Source organism: Lissotriton vulgaris, chromosome 5, assembly GCF_964263255.1.
Source record: "Lissotriton vulgaris chromosome 5, aLisVul1.2, whole genome shotgun sequence".
NCBI classification, from domain to species: Eukaryota; Metazoa; Chordata; class Amphibia; order Caudata; family Salamandridae; genus Lissotriton; species Lissotriton vulgaris.
Window position 1 is genome coordinate 1,241,369,103 of NC_141693.1, and position 20,066 is coordinate 1,241,389,168.

The 20,066-nt window shown below is 44.3% G+C and overlaps 1 protein-coding gene across 1 annotated transcript in view; it reads left to right on the forward strand.

Moving 5' to 3' along the window:
* The window catches only part of PPFIA4 (PPFI scaffold protein A4), a 2,319,747-nt gene that overhangs the window by 1,777,729 nt on the left and 521,952 nt on the right, over window positions 1-20,066 (forward strand). The window contains exon 24 of the mRNA XM_086923084.1: window positions 1,138-1,313. Within this exon, the coding sequence (XP_086779210.1) occupies window positions 1,138-1,313 (176 nt within the window). The remainder of the gene's footprint in view (window positions 1-1,137; window positions 1,314-20,066) is intronic.

The window sequence follows — 20,066 nt, forward strand, 5'->3', positions numbered from 1 at the left end:
CACCTTCGTTAACTTTATTGATAACTGCAAATACTTATGATAAACTGATTGTGAATTATTCTCTTGAGCTTCCCAAATGACGCTATAAGATTGATGATATATTCAGCATGGAAGGTTAAGCAAAACTGCTTGGCAATTTTATTTTTTTATTAAAGTTTTGTGTATCATAAGCACTAAAGTCAAAACAAGTAGAACTTGTACAGGCAGATTTGGAAGGCCCATGAAGGCTGTTAGAACAATAAACAAAGGTAATCTGCGTTTTCTTTGTACGTTGATACATGTTCAACAGGCAGCCAAATGGGTAATCAGTTACATTCAGTGAGGTGGGATCAGCTCAGGGGGACCAGATTAAAACTGCGGTACATCCTTCTGAGAGTATAATTGAAAGAGAATAGTCATAGCAGCATGGGGAGGACATCTACTTCATTCATTAGTACTGTTTTGTGACTCACTGTGTGGGAGAATGTTTCTAGTAACTAATTTGAATCTATGGAGGCCTGGTCGAAATGTTAAATACACCGGTAACATTCCATAATTTCAAGTTCTGTAAAATTCACAAACTTTCACATTCCACAATGTCTTGTATCTTTTTATATATGAGCATGCACTCCGCTTAAAAGTCTTGACAGATAGGAACAGAGAACTGGCTCACACAGAACATGTCTTGCTGTGAGACATTTTATACTCAAACCAGTTTTCTGCTGTTTGGCAAAAGACCTATGTACATGAGGTGTGCGCTCGGTTCAAAAATAAGGTGACGCAACATCCCAGTATATAACATTTCGCCTTAAAACAGTTATCTTACTAAATTTACATGGAAAATTATGAAATTTCACACGTCTCTGGAAAGTAGTTAAAATTACAGATCATGTGTATCTTAGAAAATCCCTGACAGTTAAATGTATTATATTTGTTTAATGTTTATTTCTAATGTAATATCAGCGCAGATATCCTGTGGTTTATCTTCTCCATTGTCCTTTAAAATCATGACCAACAAAGGTGATGTCACATTTGGAAAGGTATGAACTGAAGAACATGGTGGCCATTATCTTGTTAATGTGATACATAAATTCACATTTTACAACATTAATGATCACAAAGCAGATTTAACATTTGTTTTCATACACCTTTTACTAGATGTGTTGGTCTGGACAAATGACCAAGTGATACGGTGGATTCAGTCAATTGGACTCAAAGAATATGGAAATCACCTGGTTGAGAGTGGTGTCCACGGAGCCCTTATATCGCTGGATGACAATTTCGACCACAATAGTCTAGCACTTGTATTGCAAATACCCAATCAGAACACTCAGGTGAGAATATTAAATATAATTTGGGGTTGCTAATTTTTCGATTTTCGAAAACTTTGAGATTAAAATAATTCTTAAGCGCATGCAAGCTCTAGTTATATGTTTTGCATATGTTTTAGCTGTATCATAAACACAGCAAAGTCAATATTGTGATCAAATAGAATGATGTGGAATTATTACAGTTGCACTGCATATTTAGAGCTAGAGGTTGTTAGGTGTTTGGCAGACCATCTGTTTTTAAGGTCGAGCCTGAGCCAGCGCGCATGTGCTGCTCTGGCAATCTGCTGTAGTAGAGTATGGAAGAGAAACCCCGCCCAAATTTGTCATTGGCTTCTGTGTTTGTCCTTCGTAAATGCAGGCTTCTGATTAAGTAATTGCTTTGTTAGTTCCTCCTTAGTACCGTCTTTTCTTCATTTCTAACCTCCCATGGCTTCTGGCCCATTTACTTCAGTTGTTACACAGTAGGTGTTATTTAGTCTTGTAAGCACTAACAAGGCGCTCGTGATACCAGAAATATTCACTTCTAACCTCTAAAAGCTTCTTGTCACAGCAGAAACGTCTACAACTTTCATTAGAAAAGTATAATTCTAATAGCACAAACCGCTCATAACAGCAGAAATATTAAATGTTAGCTCTGTTGCTAATGCCACACTCGTTAGATTAGAGTTTCAGATAACCCTTTAAATGTGATGCTCATATGCAGGTGCATGGTTACCCTTTGTCTTCCATTCCCTGATATCACCCAGGTGAAGGGGCCTTTTCAAGCAGCAAAATTCGAGGAGGGAGTTTGGCAGATTGGGGAGTTTCAGTCAGTTCAAAGTAATCATTTAAGTAGTTCCTGTAAGACATGGGTACTCACAAACACTTTCCCGGGGGCTGCAAAGTTTGGTCTATGGTGTGACCGAGGGCCGCACTGATGCTAGTGGGCGGGGGGGTGGGTTGGGGGGTGTAAAGTGGGAGTAGGGGAAGCAAAGCATGTATATCTAGTAGGTGTTTCTAAAGTTAAGAGCCTAGTTACTTCCTTTCCCTAACTGCAATTATCCTTTAAATAAGTGTTTGCTGTATATTTTATTCTTTTTTCCATGTTAGTGCTGAGTCTGGAGGGCTGCATGCCGTTCTCGGGCTGTACTTTGAGTATCACTGCTGTAAGACATCCCTCAGGGTATAGTTGCAGAGGCAGCCTGGCATGGGGGTTTGCTGGAAGGTTTTCCTAGCAGAGCAGTGTATTAAAAAGACTAAAATCATTGACTCTGTACCAGCCTTGAGAGTCAACCATTCAACCAGCAGTACAGGCTTCAAAGGGCGGCTTTGTTGATGTGGTTTACGTTTTTATTCAGATGGTTTAATAACAATACATTAGATTAGAATAACATCCTGCAGGAGGAGGGTTGCAGTTCTTTTTCTCCGTTGCCCTGTTACCTCTCTTGGCTCCAGAGATCTCACTGCTATTTATATATTGTTCTGTTTGTATGCTTCCTCTCCTTTTTGATACCTCCATACTCACTTGGCAGGCTTAAAGAACTAGGGGGCATATTATCAAGAACAGAGTTAAGATTATTGCCACTTTACCGGCAGGAAACTGCTGCTAAAGCGTAAATAATGGGCTTGATAATGCCTTAGAGAATTCTAATAGAAGCCCATGTTCACCCCAGAACATGGGCTTCTATGGGAGTTCACAAGGGCATATTATCAAGCCTATTATCACCGCTTTCGTGGCAGTTTCCTGACGCTAAAGCCGCGATAATGTTATCGCCCTTACTTGATAATATGGCCCTGGAAGTGGAAAAAACAGGGTTTCTCCCGATATTCCCCACCCTACTCTAAACAGTTGAAGTTCTGCAACCAATAATTAAATAAGACTATTAAAAATGTGAAAGGATTAAAAAGTAGGTCACATATCCAGCTCTGTAATTTTTCTTCGGGTATGTTTGTCAAGACCTGGTGTCATGAGGATGTAGCTAACGGCCAGAGCTGGCGACTTTGGAAGTGGGTAACCGGGCTCAACATCCTTTGAGAGAATTGCCCAGAATCAATCTCCCTGTGCTTTCCAAAAATGAATCTGTCCGTGTGGTTGAATATATTGCAGCCTACCATCTCTTCAGGGGACTGTACCCCATTCTGTCATGAAAACACTGCCAAGGGTTTGGTCAACTTGGACATACATTTGACACCCTCACCTGAATTTTCATTGGCTTTTGATGAATAAGAAAAGGAAGTTCACAAAGCTATGCATTATTCATTGTGTGCACAATGAACTGTGCACCCACTTTTCAATCAGCATGTTCCCTTATTCCTCCCCTACTGGATTGCGATCGTAATACCATCCTACAACAAGACGCACAGCCACATCCTTTCCTTTCATGTACAAGCAGACAAGTTCCACTTCAGAGATAAGGGCCTAAATCCTTCGTTTTTCTACTCCCCATGCCATTCCACTTTAGATCCAGCCATAAGCAAATCAGTCATGACCTTGTTCCCCAAGCAACCCTGGACTGGTTTTGCCATCATATGGGCTTATCAGCTGGGAACAGCTTGGTTACAGTGACACAGTGTGCACAAGACCTAGAACTGGGCATACCGTTCCTACTTAGGGTGACAAACTGAAGTACACAAAAAAGTGATGGATGTGATGCTTGAATTAATCTTGTGCTACGCAACCAAATGATGGAAGGAATGCTGAATAAATCAAACATTCACCCCCAGTCAAGAGATCTGGTTTAAATCCATCGTTCTTTTGCTCATCATGCTACCCCAGTTTAGACCCAGCCATTAAGCATGGGCGAATTTTGTGAATCTCGCGTTCGCGAATTTTGCGGATTTGCGAACTCGCAATCCGCAAAATCCGCGAATTCTCATGAATTTGCAGATTTTTTTTTGTGTTCGCGCGGGTTTCTGCCAGTCCCCGAGGGTTTTGTACAATTTCGCAAACGCGAACTTACCTGTCGGGTCGCAAGTTTTGCAAACTTGTTGTTTCTACGTGTCCAGCCTGTTTGGGACACTCTTCTTCATCACTGCCACCCTCTGTCACCACTGCCACTCTCTGACTACTCATGCCACCCTCTGGCCCACCCATGCCACCCTCTGTTTCATCACAGCACCCTCTGGTTGTCCAGTGTACATTATTGTGGCAAAGCAAAGCACACCTTCCCTGCCTCAAGTGACCTGAATTAATTTGGGGCTGATTAATGTGTCACAGAATATTTTTTTAGCTGGCACCTGCTTCCTTAGTGCTTCCTGATTAGTGATCTTTTGCACTTGCTAAGTGCTTTCATTGTTGCAAAATTAGTTACAACACCTGCCCTGCCCCAACTGACAATAATGAATTAGGGGCTGATTAATGTGTCACTGGATTTGAACTTCCAGCCTGGCTCCTGCTTTTCTCCCTTAGCTGTAATTCAGGACCTTTGTGGCATATGTGTAACTATTCTGAGGGTCAGAGCAGGGTCACATAATAGTTGCAAGTAGGCAACTGAACTCTGGAGGGGCCCCTCAGGAAGCACTACAGGAAATGGCTACTAATGATGAGCTTGAACTTTTGAACCTGGTAAGTAGTTTCAGTTTTGCTAAGATCGTATTTCTGCAATTTAGCGCTTATTCGCGGGGCGCGAAGTTGTACTGGGAAGCCGCGAACTCACGCGAACAGTGCGAGCAAGCCATAAAATCCGCTGCTCGCGGATTTGCGGATTTTGCGGGAAATTCGCGAATCTCGCGGATTGCGAATTTACCGAAAATCCGCAAAATCCACGAGCGGAACGGATTTTCCGCCCATACTTACCAGCCATATGCAAATCAGTCTTGACCCTGCGCCTCATGGGAACAGTTGAGACCGGATTGCCAAGCCAGGTCCTCCCTGGACCGGAAACAAGCATCCTGGTTCCAGTTTCTGGGTATTACCCTTCATCCGCCAGGCTAACTTGAATCCAGTGGCCCACTGAGCAAGGGATCCACGTCTGGGCATACCCATCCCACTCAGGGTGAAAAGTGCTATGCAAACAAATGATGGACGGTATGCTGAATAAATCATACATTCACCCCCAGTCAAGAGATCTGGGTTAAAACCATTGTTCATTTGCTCACCATATGCAAATCAGTCATGACCTTGTTCCCCAAGCAACCCTGGACTGGTTTTGCCATCATATGGGCTTATCAGCTGAGAACAGCTTGGTTACAGTGACACAGTGTGCACAAGACCTACAACTGGGCATACCATTCCTACTTAGGGTGACAAACTGAAGTACACAAAAAAGTGATGGATGTGATGCTTAAATTAATCTTGTGCTATGCAAACAAATGATGGACGGTATGCTGAATAAATCATACATTCACCCCCAGTCAAGAGATCTGGGTTAAAACCATTGTTCATTTGCTCACCATACCACCCCAGTTTGGACCCAACTATATGCTAATCAGTATTGACCCTGCTCCAATTGAAACATGTCAGCCTGAACTATCAGGCTAGGTCCTCCCTGAACTGAACACAAGCAACCCAGGGCCAGTTTCGCCCTAGTTATGGGCTCATCAGCGGAGTACAGCTTGCTTGCAGCGATACAATGTGCACGGTGCCCATGTCTGGGCATAGTCTTCCCACTTAGGGTTACAAACTGAACTACCAACACAGGGATGGAATTGATGCTTGAATTATTCTCAGCCAGTGGTAATTTCTCGGACCACATCCCAGTCCATAATTATTTTGCACACCATGCCACCTGTATACTTAAAATATGTTTAGCCGTGCTATAAAATTCAACAGTGTTTGCTTGAAAAAATATTAAAAGATTGGATTATCAAAATAAATTATTTTATTACACACTATTTCATACACATTTTTAGTAGCTAGGATCTTCAAAAAGGCAATAAGGTTTTTTTTATTTTGCAATGCATTTCTATAATGCGTCCATTGTTTCTATGGGAGTATGTCGCAGTAGTGGCTGGCCATGTGTGGTGCTGGTCTAACTCCAAGGCTGAGCTGGAGTACATTTACTACTGTTTTAGTCCTTTTTAAATCTAGTAACTTTAGAAGTTTGATTTGTCAATAATGATGGTCTTACTCTTTTCTGCTCCCTAAACCCTTCCTTACTCCATCTAAAACGCCTCCCGTTTAGTATTATGTTTTCAGCGACGGTCTTACTCTTTTCTGCTACATAAACCCTTCCTTACTCCATCTTAAATGCCTCCTGTTTAGTAATAAGTTTTCATCATTTTACAGCCAGTCCCCCTGTCCGTACCACAGTTACCACAGAGACATATGCTTAAGTCTGTAGAAATCTCAGCAGTTGGGGCAGAGATTTTCAAAAAGAAAGGATAAGAGAAGTGAAGGCTGGCACCTGAACATGGAAGCATGTAAATAGCATTTTGGAGTAAGTGAGTAGTGCTCTTGTTGTACTACGAAACATAATACAAACAGCATTTTGTGAATAGTCCGAAAGGTTCTTTACATTTTCTATTGAATAGAGAATTTCTCCATTCACCACAGACCTTAAATTTAACAGAATCTGATAGTTTGTTATTCTAAATTAGGTTGATGAAACAGAGGCCCCTTGGTGAAACAGTTGGTTGGCTCAGAGACCGTTGGCGTACGAGCGCTATATAAATTCTTTCTATCATATCATATCATATCATATCATATCAGAGACAAAATAAAAAAGCAGTGGGACCATTCAAAAGGATTTTCCACCTATGTCAAAGATGTGGAGTAAAGACTATATTAGTGAAAGCAGGAGTAGGAGTTGTATGGTGTGCTGACAGTGTTTCTGGGCAGAATTTTTGAAACCTATTGTGTGAAATCGACGAAATAGGAAATAAGCAGGTTCAGTGTAGACTCTAAGCCAAAGCACCTGACAACATCATTGAACACTAAGCTTCTACCGCCTTTTGATCAACACTGAAACTTGGCTGGCCTTGCTGTCATTAGCTCGCCTCAACATTCCTTTCTGCAGGCTGCATTATCATCTTGAAAAATAATTGTGGGTGGGTGGTGTCTTGTCACATTCCCAAACTTACTCTCATGCAAAGTAGTAAAATGCCCTCAACTCAAGTTCATTTCGTACACCTTTTTCAAAGCATTTTTGGCCCAGGCTCCTCCTCCATATGTCCAATGTTTCAACATAGTCCTAAAATGACTCACAACTCCTTTCATGCAGATGACTTGAATCTAGACTCAGCATCTGTTGGGCATGGTAAAACACTTGTGTATGTCGGGGAATTTGAACATTGGAGCAACGATGATCCTCGAATGTCCCCGGCACAAAGTTTGTATGAAAGGCATAGTTAAAATGGGATTCACTCAACTGATGAAATGTCATATTCGATCATGTAGCAAGCTAATTCATGGCCTCTCCTTCCCCATCTTCCTACCTCGCCATCTCAGAGCAAGGACTATGCTATAGATCAATTAGTTAAAGATAAGTACAACCCTAAAGCTATGGTGCTCCTTGAGTTGAAAACATTATTAAACTTCAATGTGTCTTCCTGCTTTTCTTGAAGTCATCTTACCATTGTGCTGCTGTCTGATGGATACCCAGTCACAGAAATAAATGATAGAAACCCTTGACATACTGCCTCTTTCACCTGAAGGAAAATGAACTCTTATCAAATATCTCAGGCCACTTACCATTATTATTCTGGTGTTAGAGAAGATGAGTGCAGACTCACGGAAACTGTCACACCGTCATCTTTTCTGTGGCCACCTGACAAAGACATCCAAGCCACAGTGACCGAACAACTTTCAGCTTAGTTTCTGACTTCAGTTCTGGGTTTTGCCTACAGTGAGATAACCACCACACCCATGGGCATCTGATTACTACTTATCACCATTTAAAAAAACTTTAATTACATCTGTGCTCCCTAAGCTAATAGTCAGGTGTTCCAAGGACTGATAATGTTATGGTTCTGATTCTCTTATTTGTGAAGAATGCAGTTATGTTTCCAGGAAATAAGTTGCAAAACAGTTTAAATACCAAAAGCAGAAAATGTCTTAAAATCAAAGTAATTGGACTTGGGTGCTCCACTGCCAAGCCCTAAACCACAGGTTATAGATTAGATGCAAAAGTTAATGTGTATTCCTAGTTAGGAGTATGCTTTTACAGAAATGTAATATGAAAGAATAAAGTAGAAAAGATGAGTCTCCCCAAGGCAGTCCTGAAATTTGCATACAAAATAAGGATCTTGAGTGGTTGTGGCCAACCCGTCTCTTCCTCCAAGTACTCCCAGAACTCGCTGGGAAGGACCTCCTACTCAATCACACACAAAAGGCGGGTCGCCCTTTGAACGTACCTGATCAGCCTCAAGACATCCTCACCTGCACTCTCCTGCACAAAAGAAGCCATGTTGAATGCAGTGCGAGACTAAGGGCCAATCTCTTTTTAGGGCAATAAACTCTGGCTATATCAAGACTTGTCACCTATCATGCTCGAGAGGCACCTTGCCCTTCTCTAGCACATTCAGAGACAAGACACTCCTCAGTCTTAAACATGGCCTAATTCCCTATTGAAAGCCACAAGACAACACCTCCGGAAGCATTGAAGGAATAACAGGCCCAAGCATGGTGGCCAACCTGAGGGACAACCAAGTAAGTTGACGCTGCAGGCACACCAGTTCAATTAACCACTGACCTGGATGGAGGAGCTGCCACACACCTCACCACTGACTGCTCCCTCCGTCATAGATGATGTTAGAAATGGCCCTTTCTAGGGTGCTTTCACTCTACTTTTTCTCCTTCCCAGTTTTTGGTTACTCTGGATGCTGGCCTTAGGACTTTGAGCATTTTTGACACTGCTATGCAGTGCCAAAGCTCCTGAGGAAGGCAATGACTACTAGGTCCATTATATTGCTGAAACATGTCGTCCTACATACTATATTTGTTTAAAACTGCCCTTTGTTGCCCTGATTTTTAATATTGGAGGATTGAGTAAAAATTATAAAGAATGTGTTACTCATTCACCCAATTTTAACTCACTTTCATTCACATTCACATGCACTGTAATTCTGTCACCCACCAATTTAGACTACCAATTAACATCAGTAGGACCGCACAGTGAGTCATATTTGGATGGAGGACATTCTATCTAGTCCTCATTTCATCATTTATTTCTCACAGATGGGAAGGTCCAGAAGGTGTCCCAAATAATGAAGGGCGGTACCGTGTGGTGACTGATGGGTATCCTTCTCTTTTAGGATCACTTCAGGATTGGTTACACTCTTTTTCTTGATCCTGTTCTGGTGTTTACATTGCATCGTGTAAGGCATAAGGTTTTCTTTGACTAGACCCATAGACATTCTTTTTGTGATACAATAATATTAGGGACTGTGTCTACGCTTGGTCTTAAAATATTCCCTAGGGCCCCCACCCACTGTGCTGTTATTATATGTCCCCAAAAAGCACTGCTAAGTAGGAGTTTACATTTCACCTATCACACTGGCATATACCCTCCGCATTAAGGGGGGCCATATTCTGCCTCTTCCAAGACTGAATGCTCTATCCTCTGATCAACGTGTGATAGATAGCTATATTACGACTAAGGGTTGTAATAAATCAACAGAGGTTTTGAAAAAGGGCCCTGGTGGGAAAGTGGAGAAAGCAACATTTACATCTAAAGCAGCCAGTAAGAGCCACAGGAGTAGGGGTAGAGGGAAGAGGGCTGTACAATCTAAAATAAAGTTTACCCCCTCCTAAAAAACCTTTAATAAGGTTCTTGCATCCCCACCTGCGCCCTTGAAGGAATGGCTGGAGACTCTAACTCTGCCAGAATGGAGCTGTCGGTTGGTCCAACTCAGCGATCCCTCCTAGTTCTTCCCCCTGGTGGCCCAGACCCTAAAACCAGCAAACGGAAAGGGGTCACGAGCTGCAATACCAACTCCTATTTCTGTATCAAATAGATTTCAGTCCTTGGAGGCTCGCGAGGAGGATAACCATGATGGGCAGAAGGAGTCCTCACAGTCAACTCCACTTGTCAGCCCCCCTCCTCAGGCGGGCTCAGAATCACTGGTGGACATCCTTCTGGCCTTTAAGGAGGAGATGAAGAGAAGGTTTTCGATCTCCGAGCAGAATCAGGTTGTAATACAGGCTTCCTGTGCTGTTTTAGCCTTGAAACTCGATAAAGTATCTGCGAGGACTGATGCCCTGGAACAGGAGATCCCCATAATTAAGCAGGATCCCTTTACCCACCTTGGGAAACCCCACATTCCACCTGGCCCAAGCAACCCTGGAGTATCTCACTTGGTAACTAGCCAATTGCAGGAAAACCAACTGCCTATTCGATAGTGCTGGAGCACTGAACTTCCCACAACTCCAAGCCTACAATGATCTTCCTGATACCTAACACTGGCACTACACAGTCATCAAGCACTAGATCACTCAACCCCCCCACATGTTACTAGGCTGCTAATGACATGTGAAAAATGTATCTTTATAAAGGTAGATGACAAACACTTATTTTTCAACATTTACAATTTTCCTAAATATACTGTCTGATCACAGCAAATCCCCCGCCCAACCATGGTGGAAAGCTGATCTGGATTGTACCTTCACACCCAAGGAATGGTCCAAAATCCTACATAAAGCTCTCATGTCAGTGCTGTGGGAAATGAATCCCTATTAAAAATCACCCTCTACTGCAACCACACACCGGCCACACTGGGAAAGTGGAAGCCCTACACCTCGGACACCTGGTGGCGGAATTGCAACCAGACAGGCAGTAGGAAGTTCTTAAAGACATTGATGAAATCTTCCAAACCAACATCCTCCACTTTCCCAGCTCTATTCTACTGGGACTGCCGAATCCCCTGACCTACTCTGTCTGCTCTGCCAGGGAGAAAGCCATGACCCTGGCCCTTTGTGCTGCTAGATGAGCAATCTTAGCCAAATATGGCATGGACCCAACACCCACCCACACAGACTGGCTGCACAAACTGGGGAAGACAGTGGCCATGGAGAAGCTCCTGGCCTCCCTTTAACACACACTTCCACATTTTGACAAAATGTGAGGACCTTGCCTACACTTCCTTACTCAACACTTCCAAGAGCTCACCTCCCCCAATACTTACTGGTGCACAGATTGACAGGAGGTGAGGTCCACATCCGGTGAACAGACACACACCTACTGCAAGAACTAAAGAGCACCCACCCAGGAAGCACCCCAACTAGAACCTGGAACTCCAGGCTACCTACCCACTCATGCTCTGGATGATGAGTATCTTGCCCCCTAACCTACCAACTTGGAAATCTTGCCCCCTTATCTTCCTCATGCACCCATTCTTCCCTCCCCTCTCCTCCTCCTTGGCTTCTCCTTCCCCTCTTCCCTCCACCTTCCTGTTTTACATCACCAGCCACTGGATGTAGGAGAGATTATGTGTTATATATAAGATAAGACTAAAGAGATTTAAATCATAAAATGAGGATCTCCTTATTTAATTCCTCTATCAAGGTTTATGAATAAGAACCTGTAAGGGTTAAATCCCCTTCAAATAGAAATGAATGTTCTTGTATGAGGATCTTAGGAGGTTCTAAGCTACCTACACGTGGGAGTATCTCTGATGCATGTTTTGCATTGGCGAGACCTTATCCCCACCTGGTCTCTCTCCCTTTTTTTTTCAAGTGGTACCTTTCCGCATAAGATTTTTACTTGGTCCAGGGAGAGCAGTGCTTACTATATAGGTTGCACTGGTGGGCCTAAATCTGTAGCTAGATTTTTTCTATGGCACAGCCCGTTTTCTTTTTTTATTGCTTTCTGTGCTTCCCCACATGCCCCTGTTTTCTTGGGGATTGTGTCACCAACTCCTAATTTTCCACACATGCTACAATAATGCTCTTTTGTCTCACCATAAAGCACTGGTAGAGAGCTGTCAGGAAATGTGCCATACGTAGTAGTGGCTGCTAACTAAAGGGATGTTGAGAAGTGGTTGGAAGAAGGGGGGATACATTTTTTTTTAAACATGTACCTTAATTCCACCGGCTGTCGCATCTCCGCCCTCTCTGCAGCAGGAACCAGAAAGCAAAACACACAGCCTCCCAGAAACCCTTGCTCGATTATACCACTGCCTTCCAGCAGCGTTGTGATTAATATAAGCACCATGGTTCAGCGCTCAGACAGGGGCTGGCAGGCTGTGCATGTTCTCCCCCCACACCCAGACTGTAATGCAGCTTGGGTGGAGAACATGCAAAGTGCGCGTGACGGTTTGGCCGGCACAAGATGGCCAGCCAAACCGTCATGCACACTTAAGGTGCTGCCACCACTCCTCCCCCAGTAGCGTGGGGAGCCCACCCGCCACCTCAACTGCAGGCTGAATGCAAAAAAGTAAATTATAATAATGTTCTGTTATTATCATTTTGTTTTTTGGATTCAACTTGCAGTTGAAGCAGTGGGGCGACACTCCTTCGCCTTAGCGGAGGAGGCACCGCTGTCCATATGTTCAACAAAATCCACACACCTCTTTGAAGTGCCACATGTAACCACAATTGTATAGTGCTTTGTGCCTACATAATTGTGTAGTGCATTGTGAAATGGGTTTGGATTTTTTGTTCAATGCATTTGTATTGTATTGTATGAGCTTTATTTCGACATGTGTCATGAAAGCTAGAAAACAGTTGAATACAGATAAAAGAATGTAGGAATGAGTGATACATACAACACATATTACAATGGACATGCAGATACTTCCTTCCAAACAATGTTATTTCTGTGTCCTTTTTAAGTCGAGCCTATAGCGGTAGCGCGCATACGCTACTGGCTTTGCCAGGCATGCAGTATTCAGTATGGAGTGGAAGCTCTGTGAAAGCTCCGCCCACTCTCCGCCCATATTTTTCATTGGCGTGTGTCTTTTTCATTCCTAAATGCTGCCTTCCGATTTGTTTTAAGCTTGTTTGTCCCTTCTTATGACGGCCATATAGTCATTTGTATCCTTCCATGGTTACTGGCCCCTTTAGGTCGAGAGTCCAGGCCTTCTCGCTCCCCCGCCCCCGCACTCCGTTGTTTGTACCTTCTCACCTGCCAGCAGTCCTGTTTACAATGAAGTAGATCTTGCATTAATGCGGGTCCTATTGCATTGCAAATGCTTGTTTGTGGAAGGCCTCACTGTGGTTGATTACGGCCAGTGCTTTAAATGGGCTGCTACTCACCAGTACTAAGTACCGGCACTTCTAAATTTTCTGCTCTTGAGTACCAGAACTTCTCTTAGTCTAAAGAGGGCACCGGTACTCATGGGACAGACAGCAAGCCAAGCTCAGGGAAATTGCCATTCCGAAAAAGAAGCACAACACGCGGACTAAGAGCCGGTCTGTTTTCCTGAAGCACTCTGATCGAGTGCTAATGTACCCCCACAACTTGCTAATTGAGTGGCAGCCCATAGGCATGCATTCAGAGCTGGCAGGACGTTTTGGAGGGGCCCGACTCACACTGTGATTACTGACACAGTGTCCACTCAGGTTCTGTGGAGTCACTAGCACTCTAGCAGGGACACCTTAAGTATTTTGGAGACCCTGGGCCAAACGTATTTTTAGGGCCCCTGTTGGGAACAGTTTTTAATTACTGATTCAATTTCAGCCCGTTCATGCAGTCTTTGGCCAGATCACTAGCAGGCACATTCGTCAAAATTCTAAATGTCTTTACATCAAATATTCAGGGATAGTGATGTGTGTTTTCAACATTGTAACACTGCAGTAACTCACTAATAATTCTTCAAATAATCTCTGTGACACCCTCCCATTTCTCATATGTGAGGTCCTAAAAAGGAAGTTTTTGTATGGATGTTGCATGAAACAAACACAACATGTCTCTGCAAAATATATATATTAGCCCTCACATATTGCCCACTATAAAAATAAATTAAAGGAAACATGGTATTTAAAATAAATTGTTTAAGAATTATTACACGCCATAAGAGCAAGACTCTGCAGAACAGAGCTGGCTCTGTCTGGGGGCCCCCTGAAAGACTGGGGCCCTGGGCCATAGCCCACTTTGCCCATGCCTTAAAACATCTCTGCACTCTAGGTGTGTGATCAGGGCCTGCTAACGGGCATATCTCCAGACTCTAGGGAATTCGGAGAAGTCTTCCTGCAGAGTAGGGCAGCACTTGTTTGGAGCCAGACTGAGGAGGAAGGTAGTGATATTGATGCTGTGCAGAGCCGGTGGGAATCAAGGTTTAGTAATGTGGCCAGAGGCAAATGTAAGCGTTTCTAAGGCACATGCAGTCCTGCCAAGTTAGACTATCGCCTTTCAGTGCAGTGATCCTCATCACCGCACTGAAATTCAAAGTGGCGATTTATAGCGCCTCCTCAGCTGTTAAACTGGAGCACTGTTATAATGCACAATGCTGACTGAAAGCCGCAGTGGCAGTGCGCTGCTCCCGTCAGGCTTGGGGGGATGGCTGAGTTGCTCACAGCTCTAGCTTCTACTCCGCTACAATATAATAATAGGACACCTTACACCACGTGGCATTACATTCACTGACATCAAAGGTACCCTTTTATACGTATAAGGGAAATGAAATACTCAAAATATACCAGAAATACATTAGTATCATTATACACATCTGCACACCAATTCAGTCACAATCACAATAAATGTGTACCCCTGGCTGGGTCCCTTAGCACTGCAAATAGCACCGCCCCCATAGCCCCACCCCTAGTCCACATCTCAATTTGGGGAATACCTGAACTTCTTTTTTGCCATTTAAAGCACTGATTACAGCCCTTTCATTCATCGAGCTTGAAGAAGCGTCATAGGTGTTGTGACATGCATGATGGTGTTGTGATTTCTGCAAGACTGCCCACACTAGTGCCTATATCAATAGAGCCTCCTGATCAGATTTTTCCTGAAAACAAGTGTCTTTAAAGGCTTTACTCGTCACTTTGGATTGAACTGGAATTCCTAGTTCACGACACTGCCGGTCGTGTACTACGCCCCTTGATTCAATCGCTCCATCCCCCAGACATCGGTCCCCCTTCTGCCGGTAGGATTGAACTCCAAGACCGCAGCCCAGCCACCTACTCGCTGCCTTCCTTCGATTGACGTTGAATTGAACAAACAAGGCCGCAGCCCAACTTCTCACACACTGCCCTCATTCAAGTGATGTTCTGCAGCAGTTCCAGACCAGTGGAATTCTCCCCTGGATTCTCCCCCCCCAACAGCTGGGGCTTGTCCCCCACATAGTGCCATCAGAGCACTATTCATGAATTATGTGACTATCCTCCTGATGATGACCTTGATTTACATAGGTCGAAACGCCGTCGACTCAACAACGCCAGTCGCAGTAACCAAAGGGTCATTTGCAAAAAATGAAATTGTACCTGTAATTGTAAAAACATTTGTTTGACCCCACAATTTATTGTTTTACTGTTTTTTCGCTGCCTCACATTGTTCCTTAATCACTTGTGTCACTGCTTCCAGTGCACATTTGGTTGTTGTGGTTACTGCAATCTAGTTGTGTCATAGTGCCTCTGCAAATAACAACCCTTCCACTCTAATTTGGTCTCCCTCATCCCCTTTTTTTCCTCCGTGCTGTGTGATTGATACACCTTCCTTGAACGGTCCCCCCTGAATGATATACCAGTTGAGACACTGTTCTATTGCTTTAAATTGATTAGAGGCGCTGTGCATTGAAGTAGTAAGGCAGGGGCCAGAGTATGGCGGTCGTGCCGGCCCCCAATGAAGCCCCAGGGAGTCAGGCCAGGTCGCGTGCGATAGTGACACGACTGGCGTGCCTCTCTCTGGATTGGTTTGCCGGCTCGTTTCCCGGAAGCGATAGTGATCACTTCCGGTGCACTCATCATACAAACGCCGGAGGCAGGTTAGAACCAGTTCCCGGCTGGTTATGGTAAGATAAAAAGGCTGGAGAGCTACGAGAACGGCCTCGTTGCACGCCACCCCCACAGCCTACACAGGAACCTCCCTCCTCAGCCTTGCTAGGAGGCTGCGCTCAAGTTCAGCCATCCAACATTCCCTAGAGCAGATTTTTCAGATATTGTGGTGTATAGTTGTTTGTTCATTTTGTTTTACAGGTTGTCTTTTAACAAGTTCATCATGTATGTTCTTGTTTCACCTTGTTTCTCTTTTTACAGGTTGTCTTTGTTGGACAGGTGCATCATGTTGGTTTCCATAAAATGTTTTATTGTCGTATTTATAGTGCTATTTCTTGGTCAGCGGTAAGATCATGATTGGTGAGCTTTAAATTTAAGGTCCTTAGAGGACGGCACCATTCTTTAATAGGGTCACCCAAGGGGGAGGGACAAGTGGTCTCTCATAGAACTCCAGGGGTAGTTACAGCCGGTTGGCTGGAAGGGTGCGGGGGAAAGGGAGCTACGTTCTCCAGTAGGCTGGATGTCCTTCCTGCATGCGCACAAGGGCGCATGTAAACTGTGCATAACTGCAAGGGCCCCTTATGGAGATAATCTGTGTGCGTAGGGGGTGCTCGGGTGGGGAGTACCCTCCCGGTGAACGGGCCCCCTGGGCATGCACACTCCGGGTGGAGTGTGGGCCTTAGTTTGATCAAGATCTGAGGCCAGTCATTGACCTTGCCATAGGCTCAAATAGTGATACACAGAGAGATAACGTTATTTCATTATTCAATGCTTATATTCGGATAGAAATGTGTATGTATTAGAGATATGTTAAGGTTAGCAAACATGGCATATGTACCTATCAATGTAATCAAATGTAATACCTGGACGTTCTGCGTATTGTGTACATAATGTATATAAAATGTTTTGGTTATTAATTTGTAATAAATATGGCCGCGGTTTAACGAACCATAATCCAAAATACCCGTGTGATAAATGACTTGCTGACTTAATGGTAAATAGGAGGCGGGCAACTCTGGCACCGGGAAAAGGGGCCAATTAATGGGGGTAGTAGTCAAGGAAGAGGGGGTCTAGGCCGTAGCTGGCCCTATTAACTGGTGTGTATTGGGTTGCTACCGGTCATTCCTGTAGCCCAGCTTTTGCTGTCCTCCGAGCCTCATCTCAGATGAGGTCGGGCACCCCTTGGCCATTAACAGGCTGTCGGGGCACCGCCCTCTCATTAACACCGCGTGTACCTGCAGCACAACCCGAGCGGATCCTCAGGGCAGAGCTGTTGACGCAGTGATTCTTTTCATCGCAGGGGGTGTTACCTGTGACTGATGACTGACACGTGGCTGGGGTGCTGGGCCCCATCCGGTGTTTAGGGGCCACTGTGTTTGCCTGCGTGTAGCCACTGCCAGTCAGTGCCTATAAATGTGTATTCAGCCTTCGCGGGTTTGAGGTCTGTAGGTTTAACTGTGCCTTTTCACAAGTGGAAGGAACAAAGTGTTTTTATTGCAAGTAATCTTTCATTTAGGATTTCTCAATTGAAAATGATATCAGTATGTTTTTCGGAAAACAAGATGCCCAATTCATTGCAATGTATTTTTTTCCGTTGTTATACGATAAAGAGTAGTATATTGTTAAGTGTGATGGATTTGAACAGAAGTTTAGGCAGAATTTCTGTTTGTTTCTTACCATCCGTTACAGAGTTCGCTTTATAGTTTGTGTTCTCTAAATAAAACTACATTTGAGTAAAGCTTGAGCTCTCTGTTTTTATACCCAACTCGTCAATCAAAAAGACTAAAGAAAAAATGCACACACCAGCAGGCTGTCTTGGCAAGTGGGCCTAGACTCCTTAACATCTTTCAATCACCCCTCTAGATTGCTCCTTACTTGGCACAATTTGGGAAAGTTCACCAAACCACCTCTTCTACGCATACCTGACTAATAGTTCCTTACCACATCCCCCTGTGATGTTGTGTTCCTTCTTTTGTACACATGTATTGTTCTGGCTCATTTTAACCCCATTGATGCTGCCGTCGGCCGTTGAAAGTTCGGGGCACTACTTGGCTGGTGCTGCGAACGTTCAACGGCTGACGTGGCCCTGCCCACTCTGTCGAACGCCCGCACTGTGCTGAAATAACGGTCGCAGTAAACGGGTTAAACATATTTACATTCTTCCACTTTTCTCACCTGCTGGCGTCAACCAGTTTTGTCTCTGCATCATGTCTGTCTTCGTTTGTAAAGGTTTGTAAAAGGTGAGCTCTTGGTGAAACATACTGCACAACAATAGTAGTGGGTGTAGACCGTTGCAAGGCCATTTAAAATATAGGTTGTTGGTCAGGATTGCTCCTCTTTTATTTTTAGTTGTTTAACTTGAAAGGAAAAAAAGTGGATTTCAGAGAGGTAAAAATGGAGAGTGTGGGACGTCTGTTTTTTTTATATATATATTTTATTGGCAATTTTTAATAACCACTTTACATCCGTATCAATAAATGTCACCAATAGCAGTTAACAATTACGTTTTTCATGGTTCTTACATATCTGTTGTCAATATAGCATACCCATCAACTTTTTGAATTACCCCCCCCCCACTTCCCCCCCTTCCCCCACCCCTATCTTCCCTTCCCCTCCCCCGTCCCTCCCTCCATGTCAGCACCTTTCAGAGGTGGGACGTCCGTTGGAGCAGGTAAGCATATAACTGTAGAGAGCTCACCTGTACAACGGCCATATGGCTGAGATACCCGCCACCCCCTCTCAACACAATCCCCAAGAATTGGGAAACCGGAAACAGTTCTTGAACCTTTGGAAGGCGGGAAGGGAGTTACCCTTCCCGGCCGTATTTATTAAAATATGAAACAAAATAAAACATTAAAATAACAGTTTCATATTATGTACAATTTCATTTCCACATTACGATGTTTGGCTAACCTTAACAGATCTCTAATACAAAGGTTCTCCTAGCCGAACTAACATCCTACAAAACATTTGACTTGAAATTGTACATCCTAACGTTAAGGGCCAACGGCAAGGTCGTAACCGGTGTCAGATCCCTAAACCAGAAATACCCCCCTCACTTGTGAGAGGAGCGACCGCACAGAGGCGTACCTCAAGTGCATCTACCAATTTCCCTTTGTACTTGACGGGGGCCCCAATAAACTCGACGCCATTTAACGGTCGTTCGAGGACTCGTGTGAGGTGTCTAAAAGGTAGCGTAAACCCCCTCCCGCACCCCACACAACTTACCCATCTGCCGTCGCAGATGTCCTGGCCCCGGGAAATTCCCCAGGAGGGGCCGTAGCCCCTCCTATCCAGGAAGGGGCCTTGACCACCTTTCCTTTCCTTACAGTGGCCTCTCCTTAGACAGGACCGCCTCCCCGTTGAGGGGCCAATTGGCCACCTCCCCCGAGCGCTCCCATCCGTAATGGGTGACGCCCCCTCATAGGGATCTTCGAATTACTGCTCACCGATCATGACCTTACCGCCCGACCAAAATAAATACGACAATTCTACCTAACTTACTAAGATTACAAAGCAAACATCACTTATTACCAAGCGTAAATACTGATCAATCCTCGTACCAAATTACTTTATTTGCAAAACATACTGAAAATAACCATTCTTTATTGCATCTTAAAAAATTTCACGACGATCATCACAACCTGTAAGAAAACAGAGAAAAACAACAGAGATACTATATCAAAACTGTATTCACAACGACTCGCTGTCCTCAGGGGCTGGTGGGTGGGTCAAAATTGGCTCTTCGTTCCGTCTCGAGCTCACGTGCAGCGGGGAGGTGCAGCTTCAGAGCACAGGACAAGAGGATGCTTTCTTGGCTTCCGCTCCTTTTATCCGTCTTCAGGGCGGGCGTAAACCCGCCCCCGCCTGCCTCCGAGGGCGTGGCCGGCCGCGTCGGTGTCTAGGACAGCCCATTCTAGAGCGGGAAAAAGGGGCGCCCCGGCTACGCCGCTTCGGGCATACCA